General features: G+C 58.3%; 1 protein-coding gene across 1 annotated transcript; it reads left to right on the forward strand.

Moving 5' to 3' along the window:
- The first annotated feature begins 1,572 nt into the window (after positions 1-1,572).
- On the forward strand, positions 1,573-7,654 carry RABIF (RAB interacting factor). Its single transcript, XM_027976020.2, has 2 exons — positions 1,573-1,730; positions 5,305-7,654. Exons 1-2 carry the CDS (start codon positions 1,605-1,607, stop codon positions 5,548-5,550), a joined length of 372 nt encoding a protein of 123 aa, XP_027831821.1. The 5' UTR covers positions 1,573-1,604; the 3' UTR covers positions 5,551-7,654.
- The last annotated feature ends 6,205 nt before the right edge of the window (positions 7,655-13,859 follow it).

Raw genomic sequence — 13,859 nt, forward strand, 5'->3', positions numbered from 1 at the left:
TATTGACCTAAAGTTCGTTTTGTTTGTATTTTTTTAAGAAAATATTAAAAAACAAACAAAAAAAAAAAACAGTGGTCTCAAATGCCTGTAAGAGTTTGTGGCAAACCAGCACCATCTTCCAGACGTTTCGGGGGACAAGGCATAGACAGCTGCTGTAGGTCCTGTCTCTTCAACCCGTTCTCTTGTGTGTTTGCCACTAACTGCTCTGTTTCTGTTAGACAGCTGAGAGGTCTCCGGAGACTCATTAGCATGAGGCTATCCGAATGGCATATTCACGGCCTCCCCTCACACTCGGCCCTGACTCGGAAACCACAGGGAACAAAGCGGAGGCAATCTTGGGCTGGTTTTGTACCCGCTTGAATGTCAGGGCTTTAGTCGCCCCAGTCCTTTTACCGTTTCCCTCGGTTTTGTGCCACGTGACACAAATAGCTGCAGAACGCTTGCAAAACTGCAAAAATCCTGATATTTCCAGAGCAGAGGGAAGGGGGAGCCAAAGAGGTTCAGGAAAGAGGCCTGCCAGCCTTTCCCTAGCAGATGGATTGTGCCTGCTGATTAAACCAAGTGGTGACACTTGTGACTCATTCTCTCAGGGAGGAAGAGGGGAGGCAGAAGAGTGGGGATGAAGAGAGGATGGCCCCAGGCTGGCTTCACCGCTGACTTACTTCCCATTTCCCAAATAGTTCCGAGAAGAGTGTTGCCTCGGTAAAGCTTTTTCTGGCTCCCCGGATGGAATCACTCCTAATCGGTGCTTCCAGTGCACTTTGTTCTGCGGATTGTCTTTACCGTAAGTCCTTGAGTTTGCGTCTGTCTGCCTGTTTAGACTGTGTTTTCCAGTACAGAGTGCCGATCATCGTATGCTCACATCCTACAATTGTAGAATATTGTAGTATATTCTATTAATTGCTCAGCAAAGGTTGACTTAATGAAGGACAAAGAGGAGAAGAAAAACATGCCGACCGGGTGGTTGGGTAGACGAGACATTCCTCACAAGACTTGGCTCCCCTTCCTATTCCGCTTCCCTTGCCACCTCGGGAAGACCGCGCCTGCCACACTACAGCCAATAAGCTAGACGTCTTAAGACTAACCGGGGAGAATGAGAAACTGGAACGACCCAGAGCAGTGGCTGCAGGCCATGCCTGGATCCCAAGCCCCGGGGGCAGCCCTTCCGACCGTACCCCCATAGGGAAGCGCTTGAACACCGAGTCTTGCCCCGCAGTGAGTGGTCAGTGCGACCCGAGCAGAGAGCAGCGTCTGCAGCTTCCAGGCCCCCGTCTCCGCCCCAGAGAGCAGGTGTCGCGCGGACGCTACTGCGGCTGAGATTTGCTCTGAGATCGGGACGTCCCCGCCGCTCCCGAGATGAAGCGCACACCCGGACTGGCCCAGCGCCCAGATGAGCCCGAGCAGCGCCCCGTCACGCCCCAGGACACACCTGTCACAAAGCCCCGCCGACCCCGGCCGCCCGGCCCGGAAGGCCCGCGCCTGCGCAGTGGCGTCCGGCGCCGAGGCCGCGCCTGCGCGGAGCGCGGGCCGCCGCGGCCGCGCCTGCGCGGTGTGAAGAGGCGGCTCCGAGCTGCGCGTCTCCGCCGAGGGCCCGGGTGGCGGCCATGGAGGCCCCGGCGCCGCCGAGCGAGCTGGTATCCGAGGAGGGCCGGAACCGGAAGGCGGTGCTGTGCCGGCGCTGCGGCTCCCGCGTGCTGCAGCCGGGCACGGCGCTCTTCTCCCGCCGGCAGGTGAGGGCGCGGGGGACGGGCCTCGACCCCGTCCCGTGCCGCCGGGGCCGCACACAGCGCGGGGCCCCCACGCCGGGCCGCGCAGACCGAGCTCCGCGGGGCCTGGGCCGTAGTTCCTCAGACCCAGATGTCGGTGTCCGTGGCCCTGCTGTCGCGACCTCCTGCCTCTTTTCCCGCGCGCCGCCGCGCTCCGCGGGGACCCGCGGGGAGTGGGCTCCGGGACCCGGGGGAGTGGACGCGGGGACCCGGGGGAGTGGGCGCCGGGACCCGGGGGAGTGGACGCGGGGACCCGGGGGAGTGGGCGCCGGGACCCGGGGGAGTGGACGCGGGGACCCGGGGGAGTGGGCGCCGGGACTGGGGTGAAATGGGCGCCGGGACCCGGGGGAGTGGGCGCCGGGACCCGGGGGTGTGGGCGCCGGGACCCGGGGGAGTGGACGCGGGGACCCGGGGGTGTGGGCGCCGGGACCCGGGGGAGTGGGCGCCGGGACCCGGGGGTGTGGGCGCCGGGACTGGGTGAAATGGGCGCGGGGACCCGGGGGAGTGGGCGCCGGGACCCGGGGGAGTGGACGCGGGGACCCGGGGGAGTGGGCGCGGGGACCCGGGGGAGTGGGCGCCGGGACCCGGGGGAGTGGACGCGGGGACCCGGGGGAGTGGGCGCCGGGACCCGGGGGTGTGGGCGCCGGGACTGGGTGAAATGGGCGCGGGGACCCGGGGGAGTGGGCGGGGGGAACCGGGGGTAGTGGGCGCCAGGACCCGGGGAAGCGGGCGCGGGAGGAAGGGACAGCAGGCGGGGGACGTCCTGAGGGCGCGGCCAGAACACGCGGAGCGCTGGCTCCGGGTCGGTGAGCCCCGCCCACGTCGTGTGGGTCGCCCGCTGCCCAGAGAGCGGTGGAGGGTGGACACAGACCCTGGGGTTTAAGTGAGGGAGTGAGGCTCTCGGCCCTCGACTAAGTTCTACGGTCCGTGTTGTTTTTAAGTGCGATGAACAGTTTCTCTATAAAATGTTCTCGGTCCTTTGGTAAAACTCAGGTTTCAGAGAGGAAATTGCAGTCACAGAGAAAAGAAACACTCAGTGAAGGGCTTGAGACCGCAAAGGGTAGCAAGTTAGGGAACGGAGTCGCTGCTTCCTTACACTTTTTGAGGGGATGGGTAGTCGGGGCAGGGGAGCCAGAGGAGGTGGGCTGGTGGGAGAGAAGGGGAGAGCCCGAGTGGGTGGCAGTGGGCTGTTCTCCAGCTAAGCAGGCACCTCACAGGGCCCAGCAGGTGTTCTCCCCGCCTCCGTCCCCGGGGGGATGAGAACGTGTTGGCACCAGGGTTCAGTGCACCTTGGTTCCTGAGAGCCCAGACCCAGCAACAGCCCAGGGCCTCCCAGGGGTGGCTGAGGAGCTGTGGGACAGCCGCACCCTGGGCACCACAACGTGGGTGACTCTCCAGGGAGCTCTGCTGAGTGAAGAAAGCTGGTCCCAGAAGATTACTACTGTATCATTCCGTTTGTGAGACGTTTTTGAATTTTAGAAATGGAGAACCAACGAGTGATTGCCAGGAGGTAGGAGGGGGAGGGTGGGTGTCAGGGGTGCTGGTGAGTGTGGTGTTAGACGGGCAGGAGGATGGTGGTGAGGGCGGCACCGTGCTGTGGATGTCCTTAATGGCACGCTGTGTGTCGTTTATCACAGTGAGAGGTGAGGAATCAAAGTGGAACATGCTGCCGCTCTCTAGGCGGCCTCGCCCTGGTTATTGTTGCAGAACAGAATTGCTCTAGACCGTGACTTGAAACCATTTTGCTCACGAATTTGGGGATTGGCCAGGCCCAGCTACATCTTGGCTCTTCCACTGGGGGTCTTTGATGGAACAGCAGTCAGAGGGGCTGTCTCAGAAGCCTGCTGATGCCTGTGTCCACCTGTGGACCAGGAGGATCCCAGCGTCTGGAACAGGCTGCGGTGAGGTGCTCCTCCGTTCTGCCAGCGGTCTCAAGGAAGCCACAGTTCCCACTCGGGCTCCAAGAGAAACCCGCAAAAGAGGCCCGGCCTTCCCTCACCTTGCCTGTCCCCTCCCCTCAGCCCGCCAGGCTCAAGCGGGGAGGCAAGGTGTCCAAAGCTTGGGAGGACTGTCAGAGAATGTATGGACATGCTTTAAAAGCACCACAGGTACTTACTGAAGGGACAGTTGCAAAAAAGGTTAACAGATGGTTGATGGCATCACCAACTCTATGGACATGAGTTTGAATAAGCTCAGGGAGTTGGTGATGGACAGGGAAGCATGGCGTGCTGCAGTCTGTGGGGTCACAGAGCCTGACACACTGAGCGACTGTGCGAAACAGAAGTGCACTCTGTTCTGTAACAGTTTTTATCCTCAACTACAGTATAGCATGGGCTTCCCAGGTGGGGCTGGAGGCAAAGAGCCCGCCTGCCAGTGCAGGAGATGCAGGAGACTGGGGTCCAATCCCTGGGTCGGGAAGCTCCCCTGGAGGAGGGCATGGCAGTTCACTCCAGTGTTCTTGCCTGGAGAATCCCATGGACAGAGGAGCCTGGAGGGCTACAGTCCAGAGGTCACAAAGAGTTGGACACGACTGAGCGGCTTACCACGCGCACACACACACACACAGTGAAGCATGCTTGCCAAGTTTTCTATGATGAGAATGTATTTTTATAAAGAGAAGATATTTTGTGTTTAAAAGGGTAGTGTGGATAATTAATGAAAAAAGCACAAGAGGTTTCCCTGAGACATCAGCAGAATCTCAGAGTCCAGTGCAGCTCAGCAGCCTGTCCAGGACCAAAGCACTAGCTAGGGTCCACCACGTGGGAGGAATCAGAGGGACTGCCTGTGTATATGCGTGCATGCGTACACCAGAGGCTCTCCTCATGGGTGGGAGGTGCAGAATCCTGGAGATAATAGTCCAAATTCTAGGAGGCTTCTTCCTGTTCCTTTTCTAAATGCAGCATATTCTTAACAGTGATGGAGCACAGTGAAGCCAGATAGCCGTGTTTACCCTGTTAGTAAACGCGTAAGCTCTGCTCTGGATGCTGTGCTGTGGCAGGCACTGGGGATGTGCTTGTGAGCGGGAAGATTGACCTGGTGGAGGAAGACCCCGATAAACAGCTGAGCCAGTGAACAGATAAGATGGTCTCAGAGAACGATCAGCGAGGAGCAGCGTGAGCAAACGGGGGACGGTGGATACTTGTCATCTTGATGGTGTGGTCAAGGCTCGCCGCTGAGCAGTGTGTTGGTGCCGGAGTGTGGCCAGTCGACCACTTGAGTTGTGCGAGTGTGGCAGTTGGGCCTCAGTCAAGCCGCTTGGAAAAATGCAGGCACGGGAAGGTAGTCCAGGTTGTCTGGTTGGAGGAGACCCGAGGACGTCACGTGTGAGCCGAGTGTTAGGGAGCCCTTAGGAGCTGGCAGGAAGGCGGGTGCGTCGGGCCGGGTGGGTGGGAGCGGAGGAGGGCAGGCCCTGTGCGCCTGGGGAGGCCCCGGTTCCCCCGCACCCAGGGCGCACTCTCCCCGCTTTCCTGAGAACCCCTGGGCGGGGAGCTCTGGGCCGCGGGGAGTAAGCCGCCCGGCCTGTGTTCTCCCCCTGCAGCTCTTCCTTCCTTCTATGAGGAAGAAGCCGGCGCTGGCCAGCGGCGGCGGTCCGGAGGGCGACCTCCTGCAGGAGCACTGGCTGGTGGAGGACATGTTCACTTTCGAGAACGTGGGCTTCACCAAGGACGTGGGCAACATCAAGTTCCTGGTCTGTGCAGACTGTGAGGTGGGCCCCATTGGCTGGCACTGCCTGGATGACAAGGACAGTTTCTACGTGGCTTTGGACCGGGTTTCCCATGAGTGACGGGGGGTTGTGGGGGGCGCAGCTCCCCCTGCTATTAAAGCTTTCCCCGGGGACCGCCCTGTCTCCTGCTCTGCACTGACGTCCATCGTGAGCGCCACCCGCCCTTCCAGCCCAGGCCCACGCGCCTCCTTGTGGCCTCTGCGCGGGCGCTCGCTTAGGTCCTCCCCCCTCCGCTCTCCCAGCTCCAGGACACGGTACTCCCGCAGATCTCCCCTCCTGGCCTCCCTCCCGCGCCGGCCTCCCTGTCTCCCACTCAGGAGTTAGCCGCTGTCCGCCCTGAGGACACGTGACCCGGAGCACTCACGACAGTGCTGACCACTGAAACGTGTCTTTGGGTCTCCTTCAGGAAAGCACGTGAGCACCTCAGAGCGACGTGTGTGGCTGACTTTGTCTACAGTAATTTATTCTCTAAGAGTAAAGCATTTCCAGACTGCAGGATTCCAGCCACCCCTCAGAAGTACTTTACTTTGGACACACATCTGAGACCACCTCGGGGGCCTCTCCTGGGGCTGATGGAGACTTCATTGTGCAGGCGGACGTGGCCCCCTTCCCTTCACACCCTGCTGTGGTTTCTCTCTGGGTCAGCTCGTCACTGCTGTCAGTAAGCTGCAAATCCGGTGTGCGCTTCTGTCTGTCGGCCACGCCGAGGAGACCCCGGCCCTGACTGCGCACCCGGCATCTCCTGGGACAAGTGGAGAGGGTGGCGTGCTGGGGGTGGCCTTTGCCGTATCTCGCACGGCTTCCTGTGTGGTTTTCCTGGACGCGTAAGCCTTCCCGGGCACCCATGGGAGGCGACACAGTCGGCACAGAGCTGGCTCAGCAGGGCTCTCCAGGGGCCAAACCTCCGTCCAGTGCCTCTTGTCGTGGCGGGGCTGCTCTGACAGTTCGACGTTCAGCACCCTTCTCAGTTCTGCGGTCTCTCTGAGATGCCTCACCGGCTCAGGAGTCCATGAGGCCAGGTTCTCGGCCTCCTCCCACATTCCCTGCCTCCGAGGCTCAGGAGGCTAGAACGGGAGCGAGGACGCAATGGAGACCTTACAGACATTCCTTTCCCCATTTTCCAGCTGCTGTCTCCGTCCTCCCCCCAGAAACTTACTCTGAGGGTCCCCCACTAAAGTGCAGGCCTTGGACACAGTTTTGCAACCAGCCTCTCACCTGGGCAGGTGGCTTCAGTCCCGGCTTTAGACTCACAGGCTCTGGAAGAAAACGGATTTGCAGGAGGGCGGTCAGGCGTCCGTGATTGTGGCATTTTGCAGAAAAACTGAGCATGTCCCCTCAGGTCAGAAGGGACAAACCACGTAGATGCCTCTGGGGACATACAGCCCCTCAAATTATGAGCCAAAACCTGGGCAGTGTTTTTTAAATTAGACTTTTCCTTTCCTTTCCTTAATCACAGAAACGGTATACATTCATTGCAGATAAATACAGACGTGTGTATGAAGTTGTTTTTAATCGCTCGTACTTGCGCTGTCCAGAGACTGCCCACGGTGACGCGTGCACACTCCTCCCAGTGGTTTCCTGTGTGTACTCATGTAGGATTTTCAAAAACAAATATGAGGTCATATTTTTTCTCATAACTTACTTTTTCCATCTAACAAAGTACAGGCTTCCCACGCAGGAAACATGCACCTCTGCCCACCATCGTGGTGAGCAGCCACTTGTACTTCGGTGCTGTGACTTGTTTAAACGATCCACTGTTAGGCTGCCTCCGGTTTCTCGTAAATCACGCGATGCCAGTTGCCTGTCCACGCTTTCCTATCGCTTCCTCGGGCTCCTGAGCCGTGGGCTCGTGGGGTGGGTGGTGTCCCTGGGCTCCGCTTCCTGACGCGGCGCCTCGGAGTGGCGGAGCCCCTCAGCCTCCTGCCCGGCAGCTCCTGACGCGGTATTTATCATCTTAAATGAACATGCTGCTACTGTGATGGGAGGAATGATAGTGTCTTGTTTTCATTTTTGCTCATTGCTAATGAGTATTTGACATACTTTCCATTTGTGTTTCTTTTTTTGAGAATTGCCAAACATTGTTCCTCCAGTAGCCAAAAATATAGTTGTTTCTCTGCCTTTTCAGCTTGATTTGAAAGAAATAAATGCATTTAAGCAGTGGCAATTAGACTCCTGCACATCCTTGGGCCGAATATAGAAGTTGAGACAGAGAGGAGGGCTGAAACCTGCGCCTCAGGACTATCCTGGGGTCTCTCCGCTGAATAACCAGCCCCTGGGTGTCTGCCGTGAAATGGGTCATCCTCCACCACACACACACACACCCCCAGTGTGGGTGCCTTGACTTAGGGAGCCCAGGACTGAGCCTGATTATCGGCTGAAGCTCTTGCGCTGGAGCAGTGGGCTTTTCCAAGGCCTTCCTGTGTTGACCCAGAACCGTACGTGTACTGACGTCTACTGCCGTTACCCCATTGCACAAGGCTCCTCGAGTAACTCCACCCTGTGGCTGTGGCGAGGCCTTCTGCCCGGGTACCGGTTTACTCACCACCAAGTGAGGTCAGTTCAGAAGGCAGCACACAGTATTGTAAAAGTCCTGCAGCAGCAGAGTACTCCCAGGAGTTTGGAGAATTATTGGACCAGGATCGCTGAGAAGACGGAGGCTCTGGGTGGTGGGCTCACTGTGGTGGGCGCTCCCCTCCCAGGGGCATTTCCCGTCTTCAAGGAGGCTGACGGGCGGTTCTGATGACTTGCGTAGTCGGGAGTAGGGCCTGCCAACGGGTGTGCCCCTGGCGGCCACCCCTCACTTTGGGGTGAGGCCCCCCCAGTCCTCTGCCCCAGGAGCAGGTGAGACAGTGGGGAGCAGAAGGCTCTGAGGGGTTGCAGCTCAGCCTCGAACTCTCGGCCTTAGCATTGGACTCCAGTGACCCCAGTGTTGGCAGGAGCCAATAAAAGCCTCTAGAGGAAAATGTCATCAGCGTAAGCTTTTGAGTCCTTTCTACAGGCAGTGTTGCTAATTGCTAATTTATTGCATCCTGAACGCAATGAACTGTAACCAAGTGTATGAGACAAGATGATAACACCAATAAAACGAAGACTATGGAACAGGCCCCTTAGGCTGGGGAATATAGGAGCTTTCAGACCAAGCCTGTAAAATAACCGCTTACTCTAAAGGAGATACCAGATGTGGGGGGGCAGGGAGTGAATTCTAGAATCTTAAAATCCAAAACCAAAGTAAGAATTCACGGGAAGCTTATAATAGTGGATTAGATACAGCTGGAGAGAGAACTAGGAAACGAAACTGACAGTAAGTTGGCGAGCCCACAACACAGAACGAGCAAGTGAGCTCATGGGCCAGAGAGCCACGCCCACAGGCTGGACCCACTCCAAGTCACATCTGATTTACTGAGATTCAAGAGCCTTCAAGTTAAGAATGGTTTTGCCTTTGTAAATGGGCATGTAAATATCTACATAAAATTCTCAGTTTTGCCTCAGCCCACAAAGTCTATTTATCTAGTCCTCAAAGAAAAAAGTTTGTCAACTCCTAACTGTAACAATGTGAGAGCTGGACCATAAAGAAGGCTGAGTGCCAAAGAATTGATGCCTTTGAACTATGGTGCTGGAGAAGACTCTTGAGAGTCCCTTGGACTGCAAGGAGATCAAACCAGTCAATCCTAAAAGAAATCAACGCTGAAAATTCACTGGAAGGACTGATGCTGAAGCTCCAACACTTTGGCCACCTGATATGAAGAGTCCATTCATTGGAAAAGACCCTGATGCTGGGAAAGATTGAAGGCAGGAGGAGAAGGGGACGACAGAGGATGAGATGGTTGGACGGCATCACTGACTTAACAGACATGAGTTTGAGCAGGCTCTGGGAGACAGTGAAGGATAGTGAAGTCCGGCGTGCTGTGGTCCACGCGGCCTCAGACACAACTGAGCAACTGAACAAAAAGAATTGTGACAATGTCAACTTATTCCTCAAACTGATGTATGTAAACTTAATTAAAGCCCTATCAAAAACCCAATAGGTTTTTTGTGTGTGTGAAATTCAACACCTGATTCTCAAAGTTGTATGTGAATACAGAGGACTAAGAGTAGCCGAGACAGTCAGGGAGGAAAGCCAGATGGGAGGGTTTCTCTTTGCGAGAGACATGGTAGTTTGTCACAAGGGTAGAACAAAATCTCTTAGAAACAGCCCCATGTGTATGGATACTTGACTTTCGACAAAGGCAGGGGCCATGGTCTGGAAGGGCAAGGTCAGGACGACTTCAGCAAGGCTGGGAATGTCCTTCTTTTAAAAGATCGGCATAGTGGTTATGTCATAAATTAAGCTGTACATCTTTTGTGCTCTTTTCTAGTAGGTTTTTAAAAGAAAGCAACAGGACTTCTCTGGTGGTCCCTTGGCTAAGATTCTGCACTCCCAGTACAGAGGGCTCAGGTTGGATCCCTGGTCAGGGAACTAGTGACAGATTTTATTTTGGGAGGCTCCAGAAAGAGGACAGTGAGAAAGCTGGCTTAAAGCTCAACATTCAGAAAGCTAAGATCATGGCATCTGGTCCCGTCACTTCATGGGAAATAGATGAGGAAACAGTGGAAACAGTGGGAGACTTTATTTTGGGGGCTCCAAAATCACTGCAGGTGGTGACTGCAGCCATGAAATTAAAGGGCGCTCACTCCTTGGAAGGAAAGTTATGACAGGCCTAGACAGCATGTTGAAAAGAGACATTGCTGGCAAAGGTCCGTCTGGTCAAAGCCATGGTTTGTCCTGTAGTCATGTATGGGTGTGACAGCTGGGCCATAAAGAAGGCCGAGTGCCGAAGAATTGATGCTTTTGAACCGCGGTGCTAGAAAATTGAGGATCCCTTGGACTGCAAGGATATCAAACCAGTCAATCCTGAGAGAAATCCACCCTGAATATTCATTAGAAGGGCTGATGCTGAAGCTCCAACACTTTGGCCACCTGATGTGAACAGATGACTCAATGGAAAAGACCCTGAAGCTGGGAAAGAGAAGGGCAAGAGGAGAAGGGGATGACAGAGAACGAGATGGTTGGATGGCATCATTGACTCAATGGACACGAGTTTGAGCAAGCTCCAGGAGAGAGTGAAGGACAGGACGGGAAGCTTGGCACAGCTTGGCGGCAGTCTAGGGTGTTACAAAGGATCAGACAGGACTTGGCGCATAAATGACGAGCAGCAGGGAACTGAGAGTCTGCACGCCACAGAGAGCCAGCGCAGCCGAATACGTACAGTGACCAGCAGCCCTGTGCAAAGCCTGCTTGTGTAAGCAGCTCGGGAACCACCTGCACAGCCTCGCACTGGCTCAAGAATGACTGCTCCAGGGATGGCCCTACTGCCTGCCTGGCACCTCGATTCTTTGCCCCTCCATCAGGACAATCTCGTGCCCACAAAGCTGGTCCACCTTCCCTGGCCCCTCCACTACCCAGGCTCACGTGTAATTGCTCTGAAGTGGGGGAGCATGGGGGAGAGAATGTAGGCCCGTCCGGATTCTTCAGAAGGCTTGGACACTAGAGGCGACCCCGGGCCTTCCCCTCCAATCGCAGGTGTATTTTAAATTCCCGAAGCAGGTATGAGTGGGGGGTGTGAAAATAAGCAACCTCATCTTACCTGGAGTGAGGTCAGAAGGGGCACTTTCAGGCCCCGTTTGCAACACCAGCAGGAAGAGGGAGACGGGGTAGGGCTGTTTTCCCCCGGCACAAGGCAGGACACTTTTCACACAGGCAGTTTTTCTCCTCCTAAGCTCAGTGAAAGCACGTCCCTCTCTGCTCTCCTGACGTGCCTGTGACTCACCACAGCTTGCCTGTCCCAAGTCGCAATTCTCTGCTATTCCTGAATAAACCTGTTTTGCTGGTAAAAATAACTGCCTTTTATTTTTGAGGTTGACAAGAGAGAGGAAAAAAAAGAGATGGAAAAGTCAGAAATAAAAATCTAAACTTGGAAATAGATAATAGAAGTAAATCCAGATACCATGTAAAAGGACTAATTTTAATTGGTGTGATGTAAAGAAGCATACTGTCAAGGTATGGAGGTGGGTAATCCCACAAGTAACAGAAGGGTGTTACTGTTTCAAATGCATGTGTAACTCCTGGGTCAGTGGAGGATGGAAAGAGGCTCTTACCAGGCTGAGTCTCCCAGCAGGTGCGGTGCAGGCCAAAGAGGCAAAGGCAGATGGCGGTGCTGAGTTCAGGGCCAGGCAGCTTCACACTGACCCTTGACGGGCCCACCTTCCGCAGAGCAGGACTCCCCACCAAGTTGTTTTGTTCAGGGCAGTGACACCCAATGGCTTATGCGTCTGAGCTTTGTACACATGAAGTTTCAGAGCACTCGCTTGAATTTCCACCCACTCTCCCCTTATCCCTTGACCAGAACATCCACTGTGGAGCTGGCAGCCTCAGAAACCACCACGGTTGAGACCAGAGAGCACGCTTCATAGTTCCAAGTTCACCTGGGCGCCCTGGGCTTGAGCCACCTGAGCCACCAGGCATTTCATCTGTGTAGTTCAGGGCGCTTTCAGATGGCATGGCTAGGGTGTTGTGGGTAAACAGATGCAGGAAGCCAGGGGCACTGGTGGGCGACCCTGACTGTCTCCCTGAGCTCTACCAGGGGGAAGTCATCGCCCCTGCAGGGTTTCCAGGGCAAGAATCCAAGCCCAACCCACACACACTGCTGCACACTGGCAAGGGACTGCAGGAGGGGACAGGGCAGGAGTCCTCTAACTGCGAAGGGCACAGCAGTGAGGTATCATTGCGGGGGCCCAATCACCCTATAAAACCAAACTCCAGCCACTCCTCCCACACGAGGAAACGGACCCGCGTGTTGCACTCGGGTGTTCAGAATTAGAACCGCACCTCAGAGGTCCCTCAGCTGGTCACTTGAGGAGAGGCGAAAGGTGTGCAGGCCCGTCTTCATGCAAACGCCGGAAAGCAGCCCGGGGGGCGCAGCCGTGTCCCGCGGGGGCCGCCGCGCCCGCTGCAGGCCGCCGCCGCGGCTCGGGCCGCAGGTCCGCTGGGCTGCCGGGCGGCCCGGCCCGCTCTCGGGGCGGCCCTCCCTGGGCTGCAGCGCGGCCCCCGGCCGCCGCCCTCTGCGCCCCCGGCCGCGTTCTCCTCGGGCGGCTCTCGCCCTCCGCCGGTTGCGAAGCCCGCGCCCGGCGGCGCACCTCCCCGCCAGGCCCGCGGGGCGCCCCTTCGCAGGGCTTCGGCGGAGGGCGGGCTGGCGGACAGGGCGCGGCCCGGGGCGAGCGGGGCGGCTCGGGGGGCGCGCGTGCCCGCCGGCCTCTCAGGGCGCCCCTGCCTCCGCCGTCGGGGCCCGGGGCGCGAAGCCCCCTGGCGGCGGGGCGGGCGCGCGCGGGCGCCCTCTGCCGGCGCCGCGGCCCCGCCGCCCTCACCCGGACTGGCTCGTCCGCGCTGCGGGGCCGCCCGCCAGCAGGCGGCGCTGTGGGCGAGCGTTCACAGCCGCCCAGCTCCGGGGCTCGAAGGGCCCGGCCCCGGCGCGGAGCCCCTCTCCGAGGGCCGCGCGAGCAGCGCCCCGCCGCCCCACCTGCAGGCCGGGCCGGGCGGGGCGGGCTTCTTGGTCTTGTCGCGCCCCGGCGCCTGGGGACTCGGAGCCCCGAGGGCCTCAGAGCGGGGCGCCGCCTCCCGGGACCGAGGCCCGGCCCGCGTCCCCCCACCCCGCGCCGGCGGCCTGGGGACGCGGGAGGAGGACCGCAGCGCCTTCCGTGAGGCCGGCGCGGCAGCGCGGAGCTGCGGCTGGCCCGAGGCCTGCAGCCCTCGGCCCTGGGACAGCGGGTGCTTGGGGTGCCCCCGCCCGGAGTCAGGGGAGCTCTGCTCGCGGGAGGCGCTCCTGGAACTGGGTGGGGGCGTCGGGACACCGAGCCTCTGCGAGACTGCTCAGGAGGGCCCTGGCAAAGCGTTTCCTGAGTCGGGGTCACACTCGGAACGGAGGCTGCGGGGGACAGCGGATGTGCAGCTGGGCCTGGACTTCCTCGCCTGCCTCTCGGGCTCCCGAGGGTGCTCGCGGGCCCCTGCTCCGCCTGACCTGAGGCGGCCCGGGGTCCCCCCTCCCAGTCCCCTGCTCTGACAACCCCTTCCCGGCTTTCTGAAGATGTGTTGTAGGCTTTTTGCACCAGCGTGTGTGCTTATGGAAAGTCAGCGAGGCGCCCCTAAAGCAGGACCGGGTGTCTGTGAGCAGAGGGAGGGGCCTCTCAGGGCCCCTGAGTGCCCCTCACTGGCCAGGCCGCAGGCAGGACTGCTTAGACGTGGGCCTCAGATCCCTCACGCCCTGCCTTGGGCTCCACCTGGGTCCTGTGGGGCGGGCAATGAGGCCTGGTCTCCCGCCCAGATGGGGTAAGAACTG

The sequence above is a fragment of the Ovis aries genome, chromosome 12, assembly GCF_016772045.2.
Source record: "Ovis aries strain OAR_USU_Benz2616 breed Rambouillet chromosome 12, ARS-UI_Ramb_v3.0, whole genome shotgun sequence".
In the NCBI taxonomy this organism is placed as follows: Eukaryota; Metazoa; Chordata; class Mammalia; order Artiodactyla; family Bovidae; genus Ovis; species Ovis aries.

What these genes read in the sequence shown, in the direction of transcription:
- RABIF (XM_027976020.2), top strand. Translation starts at nt 1,605, where the DNA reads ATGGAGGCCCCGGCGCCGCCGAGCGAGCTGGTATCCGAGGAGGGCCGG. An exon ending in CGCTCTTCTCCCGCCGGCAG is followed by an intron (nt 1,731 to 5,304) that starts GTGAGGGCGCGG and finishes CTCCCCCTGCAG; the next exon opens with CTCTTCCTTCCTTCTATGAG.